At 41.6% G+C, this 18,514-nt stretch overlaps 1 protein-coding gene across 1 annotated transcript in view; it reads left to right on the top strand.

The window, feature by feature from the left end:
• Window positions 1-15,239, top strand: part of LOC146547196 (uncharacterized) — a 32,960-nt gene extending 17,721 nt beyond the window's left edge. The window contains exons 11-22 of the mRNA XM_085264989.1: window positions 847-1,290; window positions 3,683-4,090; window positions 5,551-5,982; window positions 6,372-6,773; window positions 9,121-9,555; window positions 9,707-9,961; window positions 10,052-10,300; window positions 10,437-10,694; window positions 10,775-11,077; window positions 11,178-11,447; window positions 11,569-11,652; window positions 11,799-15,239. Of these exons, the coding sequence (XP_085121115.1) occupies window positions 847-1,290; window positions 3,683-4,090; window positions 5,551-5,982; window positions 6,372-6,773; window positions 9,121-9,555; window positions 9,707-9,961; window positions 10,052-10,300; window positions 10,437-10,694; window positions 10,775-11,077; window positions 11,178-11,447; window positions 11,569-11,652; window positions 11,799-11,865 (3,607 nt within the window). The 3' untranslated portion in view covers window positions 11,866-15,239. The remainder of the gene's footprint in view (window positions 1-846; window positions 1,291-3,682; window positions 4,091-5,550; window positions 5,983-6,371; window positions 6,774-9,120; window positions 9,556-9,706; window positions 9,962-10,051; window positions 10,301-10,436; window positions 10,695-10,774; window positions 11,078-11,177; window positions 11,448-11,568; window positions 11,653-11,798) is intronic.
• Window positions 15,240-18,514: the final 3,275 nt, after the last annotated feature.

Raw genomic sequence — 18,514 nt, 5'->3', positions numbered from 1 at the left:
CAAGTGACTTCTTCAGTCTTAGCTGACTGCAGCTGAATACAGTACATTGGCATAACGATTGAAACTAACAACCCTTGGTGAGTCCTTCCTCGACATTCAAGTGTGTGTATGAAAGCACTGGGCACAGGTACAAGACACTGTTTTGATGATTGTAGTGAGGCTCATTTAGTGAACAACGGGTAGCACCATTGGTCGCTCGTCCCTGCAGATTGCTTAACCAAGTGGCCCATCATTGTATGAATTTTTTGGTTGCTTGAACTGCTATTTTAATTACATCGTGGTAGTGAATAATAATAATCAAGCAACAATTAACTGAATGTTAATGTTCTTACCCTGCGGTTTAACTTCTACAGCACAAGTCTTGTAATTAATTTGCAACACCATTGCCTTGTCAATAATAAGCCTGTGTGCTTTTGATTGGTAATATAACTACCATTATTAAAAATTAAACAATGAAGCAACCACCAGGGAAAATAAACCTGGTCCACAAACACTAGTAAAGGAATCAACAAATGTGCTCTGAAAGCTAATCTACAGATATTATCTCCATTTTCCACATACCTGTGCCGGTCACTGCCATCTGCAACCAAGATGAGAGCAAAATGCTGTGAGAGACTGGACAGTGGGCTACAGGCGCACCTTATAATAAAGTTAGAGGAGATTCGGAGAAGTGACTGTATTTACAAGCACTACTCCAAAGTGAAATACTTACCACAAAGAATTTCTCCCTACAGTTATGAGTAAGGAATACAGTTAGAAATATGAACAAGATGGAGTCCATAAGTAGGTTGTATTTATGTAGCTAACATCAAATCATCACTAAGTGTTTCCTTCTTATTGTTCCAGTGTTCATCCTCCAGTAGAATTTTATAAAGAAATCAGGTTCTTTGTGAATCTGTTCTGTGCAGCAGCAGAGAGAGCGCAGCAGACAGGAGAGAAGATACTGGAGCTGTTATCATCAGTGTGCAGCTTTGAAACATTCCCTCTAAATAACAGAGACATGGGTGTTGAAGAAAATGAATATCAGTCTGACTTCCTGCTGGATCTGTACTCCCATGTGAAGGACTGTGAGACTAAAACAGGCTTGAGTGTCCTTCCATCATTACAGTCAGTTTTCCAGTCAGCTCCTGCAGTCTGGTCCATAAACCTCTCAGAGAGAAAGACCTCCATCCTCCTGGAAGTGCTGAAACTCCAACCAGAGAAGAAACAAGTGAAGCTGAGAGGCTGCTCACATGAAGAGAGTGAAGTGAGGAGTTTCCTGCAGTGTCTGCCTTACATCTCACACCTCAGGTAAATAAGTCATCATTTCTGTTACTATATACTGTATCTGTTCAGAAATGTATTGCTGGGATATTTTAAGCTAAACAAATCCAAAAATTATTTTTACAAAATCCAATAGTGATATATTTTTTCATCATTATTGAAACGATATTTGTGACTTCATTTATATGTTGTCATATATCAGTTTTATTTCAGTTCTTCCCTTATTTAAGAGGGAAACATTGCGCCCTGTAAACAACTGTGTTTATTAGACCTTTTCTTCAGCTGAAACATGTGCAAACATACATAGAAATACAGCATAGAGAGTAGAAACAGTTTGTAAAATTCTAACAACCTTTTTAACAAAGCCTGAACTCTTTGGCTACGTTCACACTGCAGGTGAAAGCGCATCAAATCCAACTTTTTTGACCCTATGCGACCCATATGCGATCATGGTATGACAGTGTGAACAGCACAAATCCGATATTGTCAAATCCATCCTGGGTCACTTTCGTATGTGGTACTGAATCCGATACATATCTGATGTTTTAGAAAGCGACTGCTGTTTGAATGGTCATGTCGCATTAAATACGTCTTTTACGTCAGTGACACAAAACAGACGCCAATTATCAGCGCCGGAGAAGACATCGTGAACGCTTCCTGGCCATCCCGTGTAGATGTTAGTGAAACTGTTAGGAAGACAACGTGAACATTTTATTTGTACTGTAAAATCTGCAGATTCTGACAGAAATCAGCAACTATCCTTTGAAGCACCGCTCCTCTCTAAAACAGCAATAAGGATCATTATTAGGCCATATGTAAATAACAAAATAACTTTATAACTTAAAGCAAAATTGGGAAACATAAAGTCCGAAACAAGTCTTTATATTAAGGGCCAACAGTCAAACAATATTGTTTGCTCTGAGTCTAAACAGAGCGCGTTGTGTGTGACGTCGTCTTTTGCGGATGCGGGCCGCTTTGAGGGTTCACACTAGAGCACATTTGCTGTCACATTTTATTTGCAGTGTGAACAAGCAGACAGAAAAATCAGATTTGATCAAAAAATCGGAATTGAGCATTAAGACCTGCAGTGTGAACGTAGCCTTAGTGTCAGGGCTAACAAGTGGGTGGATTCAGACGTAGAGTTGGAGGAGCTCAACAGTGTGTTTATTTACAGTGCCAAAAATATTTACAACAATCTCAACAATGTGCAGGGGGAAAAGGCATTCTGGGCAGGGGATCCAAAGTGTCCAAAGTGTAGAGTGCTCTCACTCTCTCACACTCAGGGTCAGGCTCGTGACACCACAGGAGAAATTCCAAAAAAACTGTGCATAGGGAAATAGACGGTCAAAATCTGCAACGGCACAGGCAGAGCACAATGCAGTCAAGGCCAGGGTTACAACTAACTGTTTCAGTTTAACAATCCAGTGATTGAAAAAGGAAATTATAAGCCATCAATGAATGCACAGGTAAAATAGTAAACACCCCTTCCAACCTAATTCAGAAACTGAGTAGGAAGGTGAAGCTACTGTTGTACAAGATATGAAGTGTAGATGTTGTTGTTCCACTCATGTTCATCACAAACCACAAACAGCTACACTTCAGTGCGCAGTGATTGCACACACAGGATTAGTGTTTGTGTTAGAGCACTTCGCTCTCGCTCTGCAGGCCTACTTGTTGTTCCTAGAGTATTTAAAAGTAGAATGGGAGGCAGAGCCTTCAGTTTTCAGGCCCCTCTTCTGTGGAACCAGCTTCCAGTTTGGATTCAGGAGACAGACACTATCTCTACTTTCAAGATTAGGCTTAAAACTTTCCTTTTTGGTAAAGCATATAGTTAGGGCTGGACCAGGTGACCCTGAACCCTCCCTTAGTTATGCTGCAATAGATGTAGGCTGCCGGGGGATTCCCATGATGCACTGAGTTTTTCCTTTCTCACTCAGTATGTGTTAACAGACCTCTCTGCATTGAATCATATCTGTTATTAATCTCTGTCTCTCTTCCACAGCATGTCTTTATCCTGTCTTCCTTCTCTCACCCCTCCCTGAGCCTGGTTCTGCCGGAGGTTTCTTCCTGTTAAAAGGGAGTTTTTCCTTCCCACTGTCGCCAAACTGTTTGCTCATAGGGGGTCATATGATTGTTGGGTTTTTCTCTGTATCTGTTATTATACGATCTACTGTACAATATAAACGCTCTGAAGCGACTGTTGTTGTGATTTGGCGCTATATAAATAAAACTGAATTGAATTGTGAGTCAGTAACAGTCTAAAAACAATGTTCAGCTGCTCTGATGGAAGACTGTTTTAAATGGACTTTCATTATATACAGGACACACATGGACAAGATGGAGTCCGTCAGTAGTGTGTGGTTGTGTTTATGCAGCTCAGATCAAATCTCCACTAAATGTTTGTCTTTTGATGTTTCAGTGTTGATCCTGAGAATTCAGATTTTTGTGAAGAAGCTAAGTTCTTTGGGAATCTGTTCTGTGCAGCAGCAGAGAGAGAACAGCAGACAGCAGAGGAGATACTGGAGCTGTTATCATCAGTGTGCACATATGAAAGATTCCCTCTTAAAGAGAAATGGTGTGATTTTCTTATGGACCTGTGCTCCTATGAGACCAAAACAGGCGTGAGCATCTTACCATCATTACAGTCAGTTTTCCAGTCAGCTCCTGCAGTCTGGTCCATAAACCTCTCAGAGAGAAAGACCTCCATCCTCCTGGAAGTGCTGAAACTCCAACCAGAGAAGAAACAGGTGGAGCTGACAGGCTGCTCACATGAAGAGAGTGAAGTGAGGAGTTTCCTTCAGTGTCTGCCTTATATCTCACAGCTCAGGTAAATTAATTCTACTTTACATGTTGAATTCTGCATCAGGAGAGCTGCTCTGAGGGAACCACAAAAACTGGCAATTATGGAATGGAAACAGTTTGGGGGCACAAAGCTATTTTTTTAAATACCCAAACATTCTGGCTTGATAACACCTAGTTCAAAATAAAACATTTATTTTGATTAATGGCAGTTCCTTTCCCCAGATAGATTAGATTCATATAGAATCACTCTATGCTGAGAAAACATTCTTAAATCATTGTGTAATTTCCATTTCTGCAAGAAGGCAGTCTTGCAGTCGAAATGCTCATGTTTGGAAAACATATGCTCAGCTTTGGGGTCAGCTGGCTTGGGTGGCTTAGGAGACTCAGACTCAGGGGTTCAGGCCCATGATAAACAGTTTCTATGGAGCCAGCTTAGATTTAGACATAGAAACAACAGCCTGGACAAGGCTGGGCCTGGCTGCAACAGTGACCTTAGGTGAGGAATGTGACAATGCCATTTCCTCTCAGAAGTGGCAGCTGTGACCAATGGGTAGAGAGTAGAGTCCAAGGTAGTTGTAGTCCCTCATCTACTCTTGCCAAAGGTAAATAAATCAAAGTAAAAGTCCCGGAGCTGATTTGAGGTGCTTGCATGTGAAAGATTTGGCTCTCAGTAGATTGCCTGCAGTCAAATGAGCTCTCCATGCAGGTGAAACAAGCCATCCTTAATCTGTGACTACAGAAAAAATACATCTGAGAAATTGTTACAATATTAGGAGTGGTGAAACCTACGGTTTGGTACATCCTGAAAAAAAAGAAAGCACTGTTGAACTCAGCAAAAAGACCTGGACTTTCACGGACAACAATAGTGGTCGTTGATCGCAGAATCATTTCTGTGGCGAAGAGAAAGCTGAAACCAACATAATGGAGAATATTTTTAATTAGGCTGTGCCTCAAACATTTTAAATACAGTAGTTATAAAAGCAGCAAAGTTCTGTGATATTTTGGTTGATGGTTCCATAATTATTTCTGCAACATTAAGTAATAATTTTTTCCATAAAACCATTGTACTAGTTTAAATTTTAATATTTACTTATCATCATTATTATATTTATACCATGACTTTATCTACGCAAGATGCTTTACCAAGAGGGATTCAAATGTAAAACTACAGTATTTTTATGTATTTATATTTAATTAAATATAAGAGTTAAAGTCCCCAGTATGATAATAGTCACAAGATAGAGGGCACACCAAATGTATAATTTAAAGAGCTGGGTACTCTGTATGCAGCATACACATAAATGACAATCATGACCCAGTTTTCAACCCTAATGGTGCAAGAAAGCAGCAGTCTCATCCATGAGGAAAAACTCTACTAATATACAATCACTGAACTGTGGGGATACCTTCACTACATTCAAAATGTACCATGTCTTTTCATGAAATACTATCAATACTCTTTTTTTCCCCTTTTTCTTGTTCCAGTTTTTTTACTTTATGGGCAGATGAAGGAGGAAGGTTTTTTGGGAATCTGTTCTGTGCAGCAGCAGAGAGAGAACAGCAGACAGGAGAGAAGATACTGGAGCTGTTATCATCAGTGTGCGCATATCAAACATTCCCTGTTAATGACACACATACAGATCTTCAATATCAGTGTGATTTCCTGCTGGATCTGTACTCCCATGTGAAGGACTGTGAGACTAAAACAGGCTTGAGTGTCCTTCCATCATTACAGTCAGTTTTCCAGTCAGCTCCTGCAGTCTGGTTCATAAACCTCTCAATAAGAAAGACCTCCATCCTCCTGGAAGTGCTGAAACTCCAACTAGAGAAGAAACAAGTGAAACTGACAGGCTGCTCACATGAAGAGAGTGAAGTGAGGAGTTTCCTTGAATGTCTGCCTTACATCTCACAGCTCAGGTAAATGAACTGTATTTTAAATGGTTAACTCTATGGTTTTGTGAAAGACTGGGATCAATCCCTCATTTCTTTATATTTTTCCAGACTTTCCTGGTTTCCTGGCTGATTTGTTTTAGGATACCATATATATGTCTTTCACTTTAATTTTAATAATATTATTTATGTCTGTGTCCATGGCCTTTGTATTGTTAGTCCAGTCCAGTTTATTGGCCCAGATGCTTCTCTAGGCAATTCCACTGGCACCGATCGACAAAGTCCTCGGTCAGTTTTCTGTCTTTGTTGGCCCGATTGATGATGAGGCCAACAACTGCTGAGTCATCAGAGAACTTTTGACGGAAGCAGTTAGCAGACAGTTAGCATCACTAAGTGTTTCCCTCTCATTGTTCCAGTGTTGCTTCTCGGAGGCAAGATGAAGAAGTTGCAACCTTTGTGAATCTGTTCTGTGCAGCAGCAGAGAGAGAACAGCAGACAGGAGAGAAGATACTGGAGCTGTTATCATCAGTGTGCAGATATGAACGATTGCCCCTTAAAGAGAAATGGTGTGATTTCCTGATGGACCTGTACTCTTATGAGACTAAAACAGGCTTGAGTGTCCTTCCATCATTACAGTCAGTTTTCCAGTCAGCTCCTGCAGTCTGGTCCATAAACCTCTCAGAGAGAAAGACCTTCATCCTCCTGGAAGTGCTGAAACTCCAACCAGAGAAGAAACAGGTGGAGCTGACAGGCTGCTCACATGAAGAGAGTGAAGTGAGGAGTTTCCTGCAGTGTCTGCCTTATATCTCACAGCTCAGGTAAGTGAAACTAATGCTTAGTTACCAGGTGACTTTGAAAGCAATTTTTAATTTACAGTCTAATAATGTATTTAAGCATTTTTTTTGTTAATCTAATCTGAAGTCATCATAGCTAATAACACACATGTAATTAGACCCTTGTCCTTCTATTTTATCTGCCTTGGTTAATATTTAATCATAAAGTTCTTCACTCTTTTTCTACTTTACATGATTAGCTTTATATAAGAACAGATAGATTATGGGTAAAAAGATATAACAACAACATTTTGAGACCTGTAAATCTAAATATTATTTAACTGTAGCCTGGCTAAATCAACCAGCCCAAAACACAGATTATCTTTGGGGTTCTTTTAATCTGAATTATAAAGTAAGCGTCCAGATGAAAGGTTGTAAAAACAAGGAAATAAAATTGCTACACACAGTTCTCATCAAGTAACAGCTGTGTGCACTGGTAACCCACTGCTACTGCAGGTAGTTGTTCCAACTTTTCAGAGTCTGGAACTCAAAGATGTCTAATGTCAATGTGTGACTGATATAAACCCGTCCAGAAACAAAACAAACTTAGCAGTGCAAAAATAACTCTAGTGGCTTCTCCTGCTAAATTACAGAGACCAAATTAAACAGTTAACCACAGTACATTTTCCCTCTTACAAATGAAACATTACAATACAGATGTGAACTCAAATACATACAGTGCATTAATCCAGCAGAAAAACGGAGTACAGCTCCCCCTGAGATGATTAGTGAAGTCAAACACAGCAACACCTGGTGCCTTAACTATTCCACCCTTTGCGCTTAAACAGACCATGCAGTGAAAACACAGCGTTGAACACCCATGTTACACCAATACAAGCTAGCACTTCTGTGAATGTCTCCATAGATCCCCATCATCCCTTGCGCTCCCAGGGGTACCCCAAAAGAAACAGAGCCAGCCAGTGGCATGTCCCATAACACTGACCTTCCACCTGGCTACATTACTCTTTTAAATAATTATATATTTCACTGTCACCAATATTATATTTACCCACTGTGATTTCATCCACACAGGATTATATGTCAGTTAAATGTCAACTTTACTCCATTTCATACGGAAACATGTTCACCGCTGTGTTGGACTTTGTCAGTTGTGTGTTGCTTTGAAGTCTAATGCTGTATTTTACATACATGCATGAGTTCATGAAACTGAGCTGTTATTATGGATTAAAGAACAACAACCAAATTACATACTGTTCTTTTCAGAGTGCTGATTTTGGTTGTTATTTTTTAGGTATAATGACTTTACAATCTCATTTATTTAATAAAAAATAAACTCACAGAGCACTGATTTAACGACAATAATTCAGTCTTTATAAAATTCACAAAGAAAGGAAAATACTCCATAAAAAAACAGAATAAGTTCAAACTGGTATTTGTTATATGATATGTTTTGCATTCTCCACTGCAACCACTGAACATCCAGGGTATGGACATTGAGGCTGTGGACAGCTACAGGTACCTTGGTGTTCATCTGAACAATAGACTGGACTGGACTCATAACTCAGACGCCCTCTACAGGAAAGGGCAGAGCAGGCTGTACCTGCTGCGGAGACTCAGGTCGTTTGGAGTGGAGGGCCCACTCCTGAAGACCTTCTATGACTCTGTTGTGGCTTCTGCTATCTTTTATGGTGTGGTCTGCTGGGGCGGCAGCATCTCTGCTGGGGACAGGAAGAGACTGAACAGGGTGATCCGAAGGGCCAGCTCTGTTCTAGGATGCCCTCTGGACCCAGTGGAGGTGGTGAGTGACAGGAGAATGGCGGCTAAGCTGTCATCCCTGATGGACAACATCTCCCACCCCATGCAGCAGACTGTGACAGCACTGAGCAGCTCCTTCAGTGGGAGACTGCGGCACCCACGGTGTGGGACGGAGAGATTTCGCAGGTCTTTCCTCCCCACTGCTGTCAGACTCCACAACAAAGACTTTAACTGATCAAGCACACACATCCATACATATGCAATAATACTAAGTGCAATAATCCTTTCTGTCATCGTTGTATTTTTACTCAGTTGTATATAGTATTTGTATTTGTATTCTATTTTTATCTTATTGTATATTTATTTTATTTTATTCTACTGTATATAGTATTTTATTTTATTCTATTCTGTACAGTTGTGTACTGTATTTATTCTTATTGTATTCTAATTTTTGCCTCATAACTTTTGCACTGTCCACTTCCTGCTGTGACAAAACAAATTTCCTACGTGTGGGACTAATAAAGGTTATCTTATCTTATCTTATCTTATGTTATTGGCTTTTCATTGCTGTTCAGATGACCTGCATATGTGTAAATATTTCTTCTTGTTGTTCCAGTGCTGATCCTGAGACGTCAGATGAAGAAGCAGTCAGGTTCTTTGTGAATCTGTTCTGTGCAGCAGCAGAGAGAGCGCAGCAGACAGGAGAGAAGATACTGGAGCTGTTATCATCAGTGTGCAGATATCAAACATTCCCGTTTAATGAGAGATACATGGATGATGACTATCAGTGTGATTTCCTGCTAAATCTGTACACCAATGTGAAGGACTATGAGACTAAAACAGGCTTGAGTGTCCTTCCATCATTACAGTCAGTTTTCCAGTCAGCTCCTGCAGTCTGGTCCATAAACCTCTCAGAGAGAAAGACCTCCATCCTCCTGGAAGTGCTGAAACTCCAACCAGAGAAGAAACAAGTGGAGCTGACAGGCTGCTCACATGAAGAGAGTGAAGTGAGGAGTTTCCTTCAGTGTCTGCCTTATATCTCACAGCTCAGGTAAGTGAAACTAATGTTCTGGAAACAGCTTCACAGGAAGTGAAATTATAACTCTCTCGTGTTCTTATAAAAACCATTTATCTGCTGTCCACTTTGAATCTTTAGTTCTTGGTGTTCATCATTTCTGCTCTTTTGTCTCTTTGATCTTCAGGCTTTCCATCGACATGTCCTTGCTCCTGTTTCAGTGGGTAAGAAGAGGCAGAGTGGTCTGTCCACTGGCTGTGGAAGAGCTTTCTCTTGTGCCTAAGAAAGCTCGACCATCACAGAGAGTATTGTTGAGGGCTGTCAGTAGTTTGGCTTCCCTGCTGAGACACTGGACAGTCGAACGGTTGGACCTGACTGAGAGCTGCATCCCTGCTCAGGGTCTGATTACTCTGCTGCTCCATGATGGTCCTCTAACAGTCAAGTAAATGTCTTTCCTGAACATCACAGGCCAAATAAAATGTAGTTTTTAAAAACAGATTAACTTGTTTTTCTCTCTCTTTATTTTTTGCAGACTGAGTGAAGAGAGCTTCCAGCAGCTTCTGTGTCTCCTCCATGAAATCCAGAACAAGGACTTAACGTTGTCCTTCTTGAGTAAGGTTGGTGGAGACCTGACCTCCTGCTGTCTGAACTGGGAGCTTCTTCACTATCTGCTGCAGCAGGCGTCAGCTCAGACCATCACTGTGAACCTGAGGAAGAACCTCTTCTTACAGGAGGAAACCACACGTCTGCTTCCCTTTCTGGACAGGATTGTGTTTAAAAGGTGCTGAATGTAGTTTGATCTTTTACCAAACACAGTTTCTGCTGTTTAATCAGGAGGATTTGAAATGCTGTCTCATCTTTAATCAGCAGTTTATGGATCCTTTAAACAAAGTTGGAAATAAACTGTTTATTTTCAGGCCCAGTCCCAGCTTTGTGATGAGCTCCATCAGAGAGCTCTGCAGAGCTCATGACAGTCACGCTGTACCCAGTTTACTGAGGTCACTTGGTCATGTGATCAACCTGAGCTGCAGAGAGCTGGACTCAGTGGACTGTGCTGCTCTGATCTTCATCCTCAAACACGGAGACGGAGTCAAACTGAACCTCCTGTGGACCTCCATACCAGCAGAGGGAGCAGAGTCCATCCTCTTCATGCTGGACAACGTTTCTCATCTCAGGTCAGATATTAGAGCTTGTTTCTCAGTGCTGTCCAACACAGTCATCAGCTGGTTCATTTCTGTATGTGTTTTCCTTGCAGTGTTGACAGGAATCAGCTGCTGAGGTTCATCCACTGCTGTGCTGCCTGTGACGTCCAGCAGGAGGCAGCGTCAGGCCTGCTGAGGACTCTGCAGCACAGCTTGGATCTGTCCTGCTCCTCCTGTGTGGAGCTACCAGAGGAGGATCAGCCTGAGCCTCTGAGTCTGACTGCTGATGACTGCAGGGCCGTCTCCACCATCCTGACACACAGCAGCCGGGACACACAGCTCGACCTGCGAGACTGTGAGGTGGAGGACAGCGTGCTGGACCTGCTGTTTCCTGTCCTCCACAGGGTCCGCCTCAGGTGGGAAAGACCACAGAAGAGTCTAAACCAGAGAGAAGCTTGTTCACACTGGTGTTGATGCATCCTGACAGTTTCTCTTTGCTCTGTTTGTCCTGTTTAGAGTCAGTAAAACTGTCCTCGTCCAGCTGCTGTCTCTGGTTCCTGTGAACAGTGAGAGGGACACAGTGAGGCGGGCGGTGTCCCTGTGTAGAGCTCTGGGTGGAGAGCTGGATCTCAGTCACAGCACGCTGGATCAGAGGGTCTGTGGGGCTTTGGTCCAGATGCTGGACTCGTGTGAAGGGCTGACAGAGCTGGACCTCAGTCACTGTCAGCTCACTGACCAGCTGCTGCTCCCTCTCATCACACATCTGCACAAAGTCCAAGTCCTGGAGTGAGTGTCACACACTGATCCTTCTCTGGGAGGCACCAATAACCATCAGCCTGTTCACACACACTACAATAATATGATGTGCAGTGATCACTTAGAGCCTCTTGTTGTGTTTGTGTTACAGTCTGAGTCACAATCAGATCACTGATGCTTCGACTGATGTGTTACTGCAGCTGCTCTCCATCAACCCCTCCATCGACTGTGTGCGGTGAGCCAACATGAATCAGTCTCCATCAGTGAAGGAGTTTCTCCTCAGACTCTCAGAGGAATCATTCACAGTCTGAGCTCACATGGATTCATGTTGTTCTGAGTGAATGAGTGACGTCTGCTCTCTCTGCTTTGGTCTCTTTCTAGACTCTACAGCAACAACATCGTGCACAGAGCAGCCTTCAAGGAACACAAGCAGTTTGAGATCTGGTGAAGCACTCGTCACCATCATCATCATCATCATGATGAACATCATCATTATCTGGGATTCACTGGTTTCCTCTGTTCTTGTCGTCATTACATGAAAATAATGGGTGGAGTGGGAGCACTGATACTGTGTTCATGGACTCAGTGTAATGTTGTAGTGTACGACACATTGACATTAGATCAGATGGGTTTTGAAGACCATCTTAATTTTTTTTCTTTTTTCTACAATGACTTGAAGACAGTTTATATGGAGACAACGAGCAGCCAACAGTGTTTGTTTCAATTACCCACTGTTGCTTTTTGTTTCTGAGCTACTGCAGATTTTTCTTTGATGAAGGTCAGATGTCTAACTGGTCATGTGATGATGTAACAGTCCTGGGTCTTGGACCCACAATTTTGAGTTTTGCATTCTCGGTCTAATCTTTTGGATTTCAAGTCTTTATTTCCCCATGCAGTTACTTCCTGTTTTATTTTGATAGTCATTTGTCTGTGTTCCTTTTGTTTGCTTGTCCTGATTGGTTTCAGCTGTGTCTCATTCCCTTAATCTGCCCACTTTTATATTTACCTGTTAAACCTGAGAGTCCTGCATACTGGCCTTGCTGAAACTTGCCAGATGATCATCTTGATGTTTACACATCTGATATTTCTGTAATAATTGTGATTCTGTTATTTTATTATTGAGACAAAACACAGAAGCCATCACCATTTATCAGTGCAGTGAGTCGGTCATATTTATTATTTGTACTTTTGTGATAATGGTATTTATTCTGGTCTACATGCTTCAACAGGACAAAGTAGAGAGACTCTACAATGATGTCTCAGATTAACGATGCAATAAGTGAGCAATCAGGATAAAACCGTGTTTGGTACTTTAACAAAACTGGAAGAAATGATCATAAACATGTAAATCATTTTTAGTTTGTATTTCATGTTAAGAGATACATGTGATAATGATCATTTTCTGTCCTCTTTCTGTCTCATTTATAATGAGGGGTGGCTGTAGCTCGGGGTAGAGCAGGTCAACTACTAATATAAAGGTTGCTGGTTTGATCCCTGGCTGCTCCAGCCTGCATGTCAGATGTCCTCAGGCAAAATGCTAACCCCAAGTTAAGCACAGAGAAAGTGCCTGTATGAATGTGTGGATGAGACATGTTGTGTAAAGTGCTTTGAGTGCTCCAGGGGCCCGTTCTTCGTACCTCGCTAAGTAAGTTAGCTGGATTTGATTGTTGACGATTTCGCGTGATCCTGGATCGTTCGGTTCCCCGAAGCTCATCCGGGACTTGCTGTCATAGCAACAGAGCCGTAAGCGTAAACCTGCTCGGGAGCAGGTTCACTTTATGTAAACAGGATTAGATCGCGGCCACTCAGGTATGTCCGCTTCATTTATACGAAAGCAACAGCGATATTTTACCACTGTTTCACCATAAATAAATATTATCAATGTAACTAAAGATAATGCAGCACTTGATCCTGTTATTGATGTCACACAGATACATACAGGTCATTTCCTAAAAAAAGGGAAATGTACTATTAACATTCTATTACATGTATGTGATTATTACAGATGTAATTCATATTTCAGAGTAGTAATTGTAAATTACTTCATGTAATCAAGATGAGACCACGGCTATAAAAGCGAAGGTGGATTTGGGAAGCCTGTCGCAGCCATGTCCTGTCCGTTTACGCGAGCCACCCATTGCGGAAGGTGCAAGATTGATAAGGAGAGTTTTCAGAATTCAGCGTATATTGTGGGATAGACAGGATCCTTTAGCTCAGCGCGACAGTGTGCTCATTGAGAGATATCGATTTTCCCGTGAGGGTATTATTTACTTAACCAACTTGTTGACGAGGGGGTGCAGGACCACCACCTGTCTTTTTTTGCGCTGCCCTTTTCTTGGTTGCTGTTATAAACAAACAAACAGAGTATTTCAGGGTCTCTTTCCAAGAGACTAAAAGCAGTATAAGTGATAAATATTACCATTCTGTAGAATATTCTTATATTTCACTTTTACTTGTTCCCATGTTCTAGTGGGTCCTGTTGTGGCTCTAATGTGAAAGAGGATATAATGTAATATAATATAATATGATATAATATAATATAATATGGTGTAATATAATAAATCTACCCTACCGCCTACTGGTGTTGGCCAGAGGGGCCGATGGCGCAATATGGCAGCCTGGCTTCTGTCAGTCTGCTCCAGGGCAGCTGTGGCTACAACCGTAGCTGCCTCCACCAGTGTGTGAATGTGAGAGTGACTGAATAGTGGCCTTGAAAAGCGCTATACAAATCCAATCCATTATTATTATTATTATTATTATTAAATTACTTACGAGTTTAATTTGTCAGCAACTTTCTGCCAGCCCCTCTCTCCTTGCTTTTGCAGCCTTTGCAGTGTTCCCTTGCGTTTTAATTAAACTCTGAAACTCCTGAAATCCCTCAATCAAGAGTTCTTGCTCTGCTGCCGAAAAATACCGAGCGCGCTCCTTCGACATTTTCGCCGACCAATCAAAGGGTTGCCGATCAATGTTTCTACTATCGATGCATAGCCCCTGTTAAGCCACCCAGTGATCTCACATTACTTCATCCAGCTATACTAGAGGTGGGAATCACCATACATCCCACGATACGATATTATCACAATACTTAACGCACGATACGATATTATTGCAATTTTTTAAAAATATTTTGCGATATTCAGATTCTGTACATAAAGGTAAACTTTATCAATATTCATTTTATCTAATATCAAAGTCTCACACTCAGTCTCTCATTTCAGTCAGTTTTATTGTTGACAAACTGAACGGTTTGTATTACAGTCTAGTCCAACTTAACTGAATGCAACCATCTGGTACAATTATATTGTATATTATATTATATTACAATTAAATTAAAATAAGTAAACTGTCATGTTTATTCCTGCCAAAAAACAGTTAAACACATTTGGACAGTGAAGGAATATCAGGATTCTTGCTCAGAAAAAGGATCAACATGCTCTGAAGTCAGAGTTCCAGTCCACAAAAACCTTTTTTGTAACAAAATATCGATTTCTGCTGTCCCTGTATCGATACATTATTAGTAAACAAAATATCACGATACTACACAGTATCGATTTTTTCCCCCACCCCTAAGATATACTAATCGTCAACAGCAGGTGTGTTCGGAGAACCGGAATAGCGAGCTCAAAGTTGGCGCGATGATTTGACCTTGAATGTGTCATTTGATCTTGGATGTAGTAAGCGATGTACGAAGAACGGCCCCAGGAGTATACAAAAACACTGTGCAAGAATTTATCCTTTAATGTATTTCAGGTTTTTAAATGTAACTTTTTTTTACCATATTAATGTAGAGCTTCATATAGACTGGGGGAATAAATAATAAAAGTTTGGATGTCTGTAATCGACGTGATTCTGTTTCAGTGATTGTAGTTATAGAAAGTCAGTCATTATACAGTATCTGTAATTCAGGAAATTTGTACAGAAACAAAATGCCAGCTTGAGAGGGATGGGGAGATTGTATCATTCAGGAAATACTTAACGAGTATGTCAGTCTCATTTAGATAAAAGATCCAGCAGACTCGGATGTGTCAGTACAGCTGGCACAGTCGCACAGAGGAACCAGGATCACACCACATCATTTTCTCTTTGACAGTGTAACATCAGAGCATTAAGCTTTTGGATTGTTTGACCACACATACCAAAGGGCACCAACAGGAAAGACCCTAATTTACCTTTAAGCCCCCTGTACAGGTAGAATTTTTCACTTTTACTGTTACTTTAGTCTTCTTGCTATACTTTAAATAACTTTTCAGTTCTATATTTTTTAGAACCTTTGTTTACAATCATTTATTTGCATTACACTGATGCCATGTAACCAACACAGCATATTGCATGTCAGGCTGAAAGGTTAACATTCTGGAAAATTATTCAAAGACCTGAAGTGAAACAAACCTGATTTCATGGCAGAATCATAACTAATGCTCTTTGTAAGCTGATTTCAGCCCCTAAACAGTGGCCGAAGGAAAGAATCTGCAGAATAATGTGGACACATGTTAGAAGTTTCCTGTCGAGTGTACAAACACTAACACCTCACCCACACAGTAAAGTGTGTAGCTAGAAAGAGTGATATTAGTCTATATTAGGGCTGCCACAAACGATTATTTTGATAGTCGACTAGTCACCGATTATTTTTGCGATTAGTCGACTAATCAGATCATCATCCATTGAACGTAAAAGTACAGCTTATTGCACCAGCAGCATCTGCTCTTATATAACTATCATTAGCTTACAGCTTTAAGTGTTTAAGGTCTGTGCTAACTAAAAATAAAGACAAGATGATAGTTAATTGAATTCTAATTAAATGTGCAGATTGTTTCGGTGGAGTTTAATAAACTCAGCCGATTTACTCAGGAACAAATAAAATACTGAAAAAAGCCAAACAATAACATTTTTAAGTTATCTAAGTGACTTGTATATGTTTAACCTGAGTAGGGCGGTGGGTTTGAAAACGATCTGCCGGGAGTCCGGTGCTCTCATGGCCCCCGGCTAGCTATCGAGCTAGTGGGTAACAGACGCCTCCGAAAACGTCGGAGCGCTTTTGAAAATATGTGGTGTCTTGATAAACTGAGCAAATATTTGAGGTTTACACAGCTACATTCTCGCCTGAAAATATGTTAAACGTTTATTTTGTGACCCAGAAAGAATAATAAGAGTAATATTAAAACTAACTAGCTGCCGCCATTGTTGACAACTGCGCTGGGCCGCGCTATGAATTCTGGGACACAGTTTCTTCTTCTTCGGGGTTTAACGGCAGCTGGCATCCTTGTACATGCAGTGCTGCCATCTTCTGTTTCAGTCCGTTATTACACTCTTAAATCCTGCTACTTATTCCTGCTTTTGGGATCTTACAAAGCTTCAAATGACGCGTCGACTATTAAATCAGTCGTCGACGATTTTGATAGTCGACGTAATCGTGACTAGTCGACTAATCGTGGCAGCCCTAGTCTATATCCCTGTCTCAGACTTAAAAACACTGTGACGTTTTGCTGGCCTTTACTGCCACGTTCTACTTAAGTAAACACAGAATCTCACATTTTCTCCCTTTCCCTCAAACACACATTTTAAGTGCAAAAATAATTTATGGCAATAATCAGTAATATAAATAGCATCATTGCAGCCCTTGGTGAGCACCATGGACAGCAACCACAGTCAGTTTATACTATAACCTCACATTATCTTCTTCAACCAGACTATCACAAGGCAGAAACAGATCCAGGCATGCTAGGATAACACAAAGACAACTTTATTGTCATTAAGTCCATTAACCACAGGTCCTCAAAGCCTCACTGGATGTACCAACAACCAAACTCTTTTATAGAGATCCTCATTCAGCAATCGTTTCTAATGGATGTGCTTCTAGATCTATCACACACACATTACATTATGAGCACATATTTTCCAGATTTAGGTGGTAACAATATTTCAGTCCATAACAAAATCACAAACCATTCAACCATCAGAACTTTGTCCTTGTGCTACTGTCAGGTTTCCTGGGTCCAGCGTTTTCAGTTTTCTCATGTTCAATTTATTTCCCACATTCAGTTTTCTCGTTTTCTGTGCCAGCGTACCGCCTGTGTATTGTGTTCCAGTTATTTCCATGTATCATTAGTCAGACTAAGTTCAGCTGCGTACTCACCGGTTTCTAAACATTCACCACCCAGCCTGTATTTAAGTCCTCAGTTCCATCCGTTCATCTTCGCGTCATTGATGTTGATGTTGTCCTTCCCGTCTACATTCCGTTGTTCAGCCAGCCGTTCAGTCTTTCAGTCAGTCCTGCTGTCCCTGCTCTGTTCACTCACTCGCTCTAATAAATCATCATCATTCTGCACCGTGAGTCGTGCGTTTGGTTCGTCTCTTCCTCGCCTCCGTACACGACAACCCCTGACAGAATGACACGACCCGTGCCACGAAGACACGTGTATGACCCAGCGGACTCGGACCTATTCGAGCGGCAGGACGCAGCCCTCTCCATTTGGGCGGAGAAGCTCAGGTGGAAACAGCGGCTCTGCTCAGAGAGGGAGCACGTCTTTGAGGGGACTCGTCTGGCTCTGGGCGGGCCTCGGAGACCCCGCGGTCCTCCACCTGCTGCCTCACCTACATCGGAGCATTCGCCGCGGAGAGTGGGCGTCAAAGGGCAAGCTTCGCCCGCTCGCTCTCCCGCCGCCCCGCTCCTCGCTCGCAAGCCAGCTGTTTTATTCTCCGGCTCTTCCACTTCACCATGCCCAGCGACTCCGCCTCCCACCTTGGCTCAGCGGAGGCTCTCCCGCTCGGCCGCTCAGCTGTGTCCGCTAGGGAGCAGCTAGGCTCACGCCGCCGTCGCTCTTCCCGTTTGGAGCAGCAGTATCCGTCCATGAGCGAAATGGACTTTTTTTCTTTTACCTCACCCAAAGACTGTTCACCATCCACCCAACAGAAGACTGTAAATGCTGACACAAACATCCATTGTCAATTTATTTTACTCAGTCTTACTTTCTACTGATTTTTTTTTTCTTTTGGCAACCTTCAGTATCTTTATTTCTATAATAGTTGTCGTCATCATGTATTTGTTTATTAATTTACTTTGAACCTAATTCACAATTGTGTGTATCTTTTTCCTCTTC

The sequence above is a fragment of the Mchenga conophoros genome, linkage group LG23, assembly GCF_057382185.1.
Source record: "Mchenga conophoros isolate Kocher_MC1m ecotype Shallow Benthic linkage group LG23, M_conophoros_male_GT1.1, whole genome shotgun sequence".
Lineage (NCBI taxonomy): Eukaryota > Metazoa > Chordata > Actinopteri > Cichliformes > Cichlidae > Mchenga > Mchenga conophoros.
This window is presented reverse-complemented; position numbering and strand designations above follow the sequence as displayed.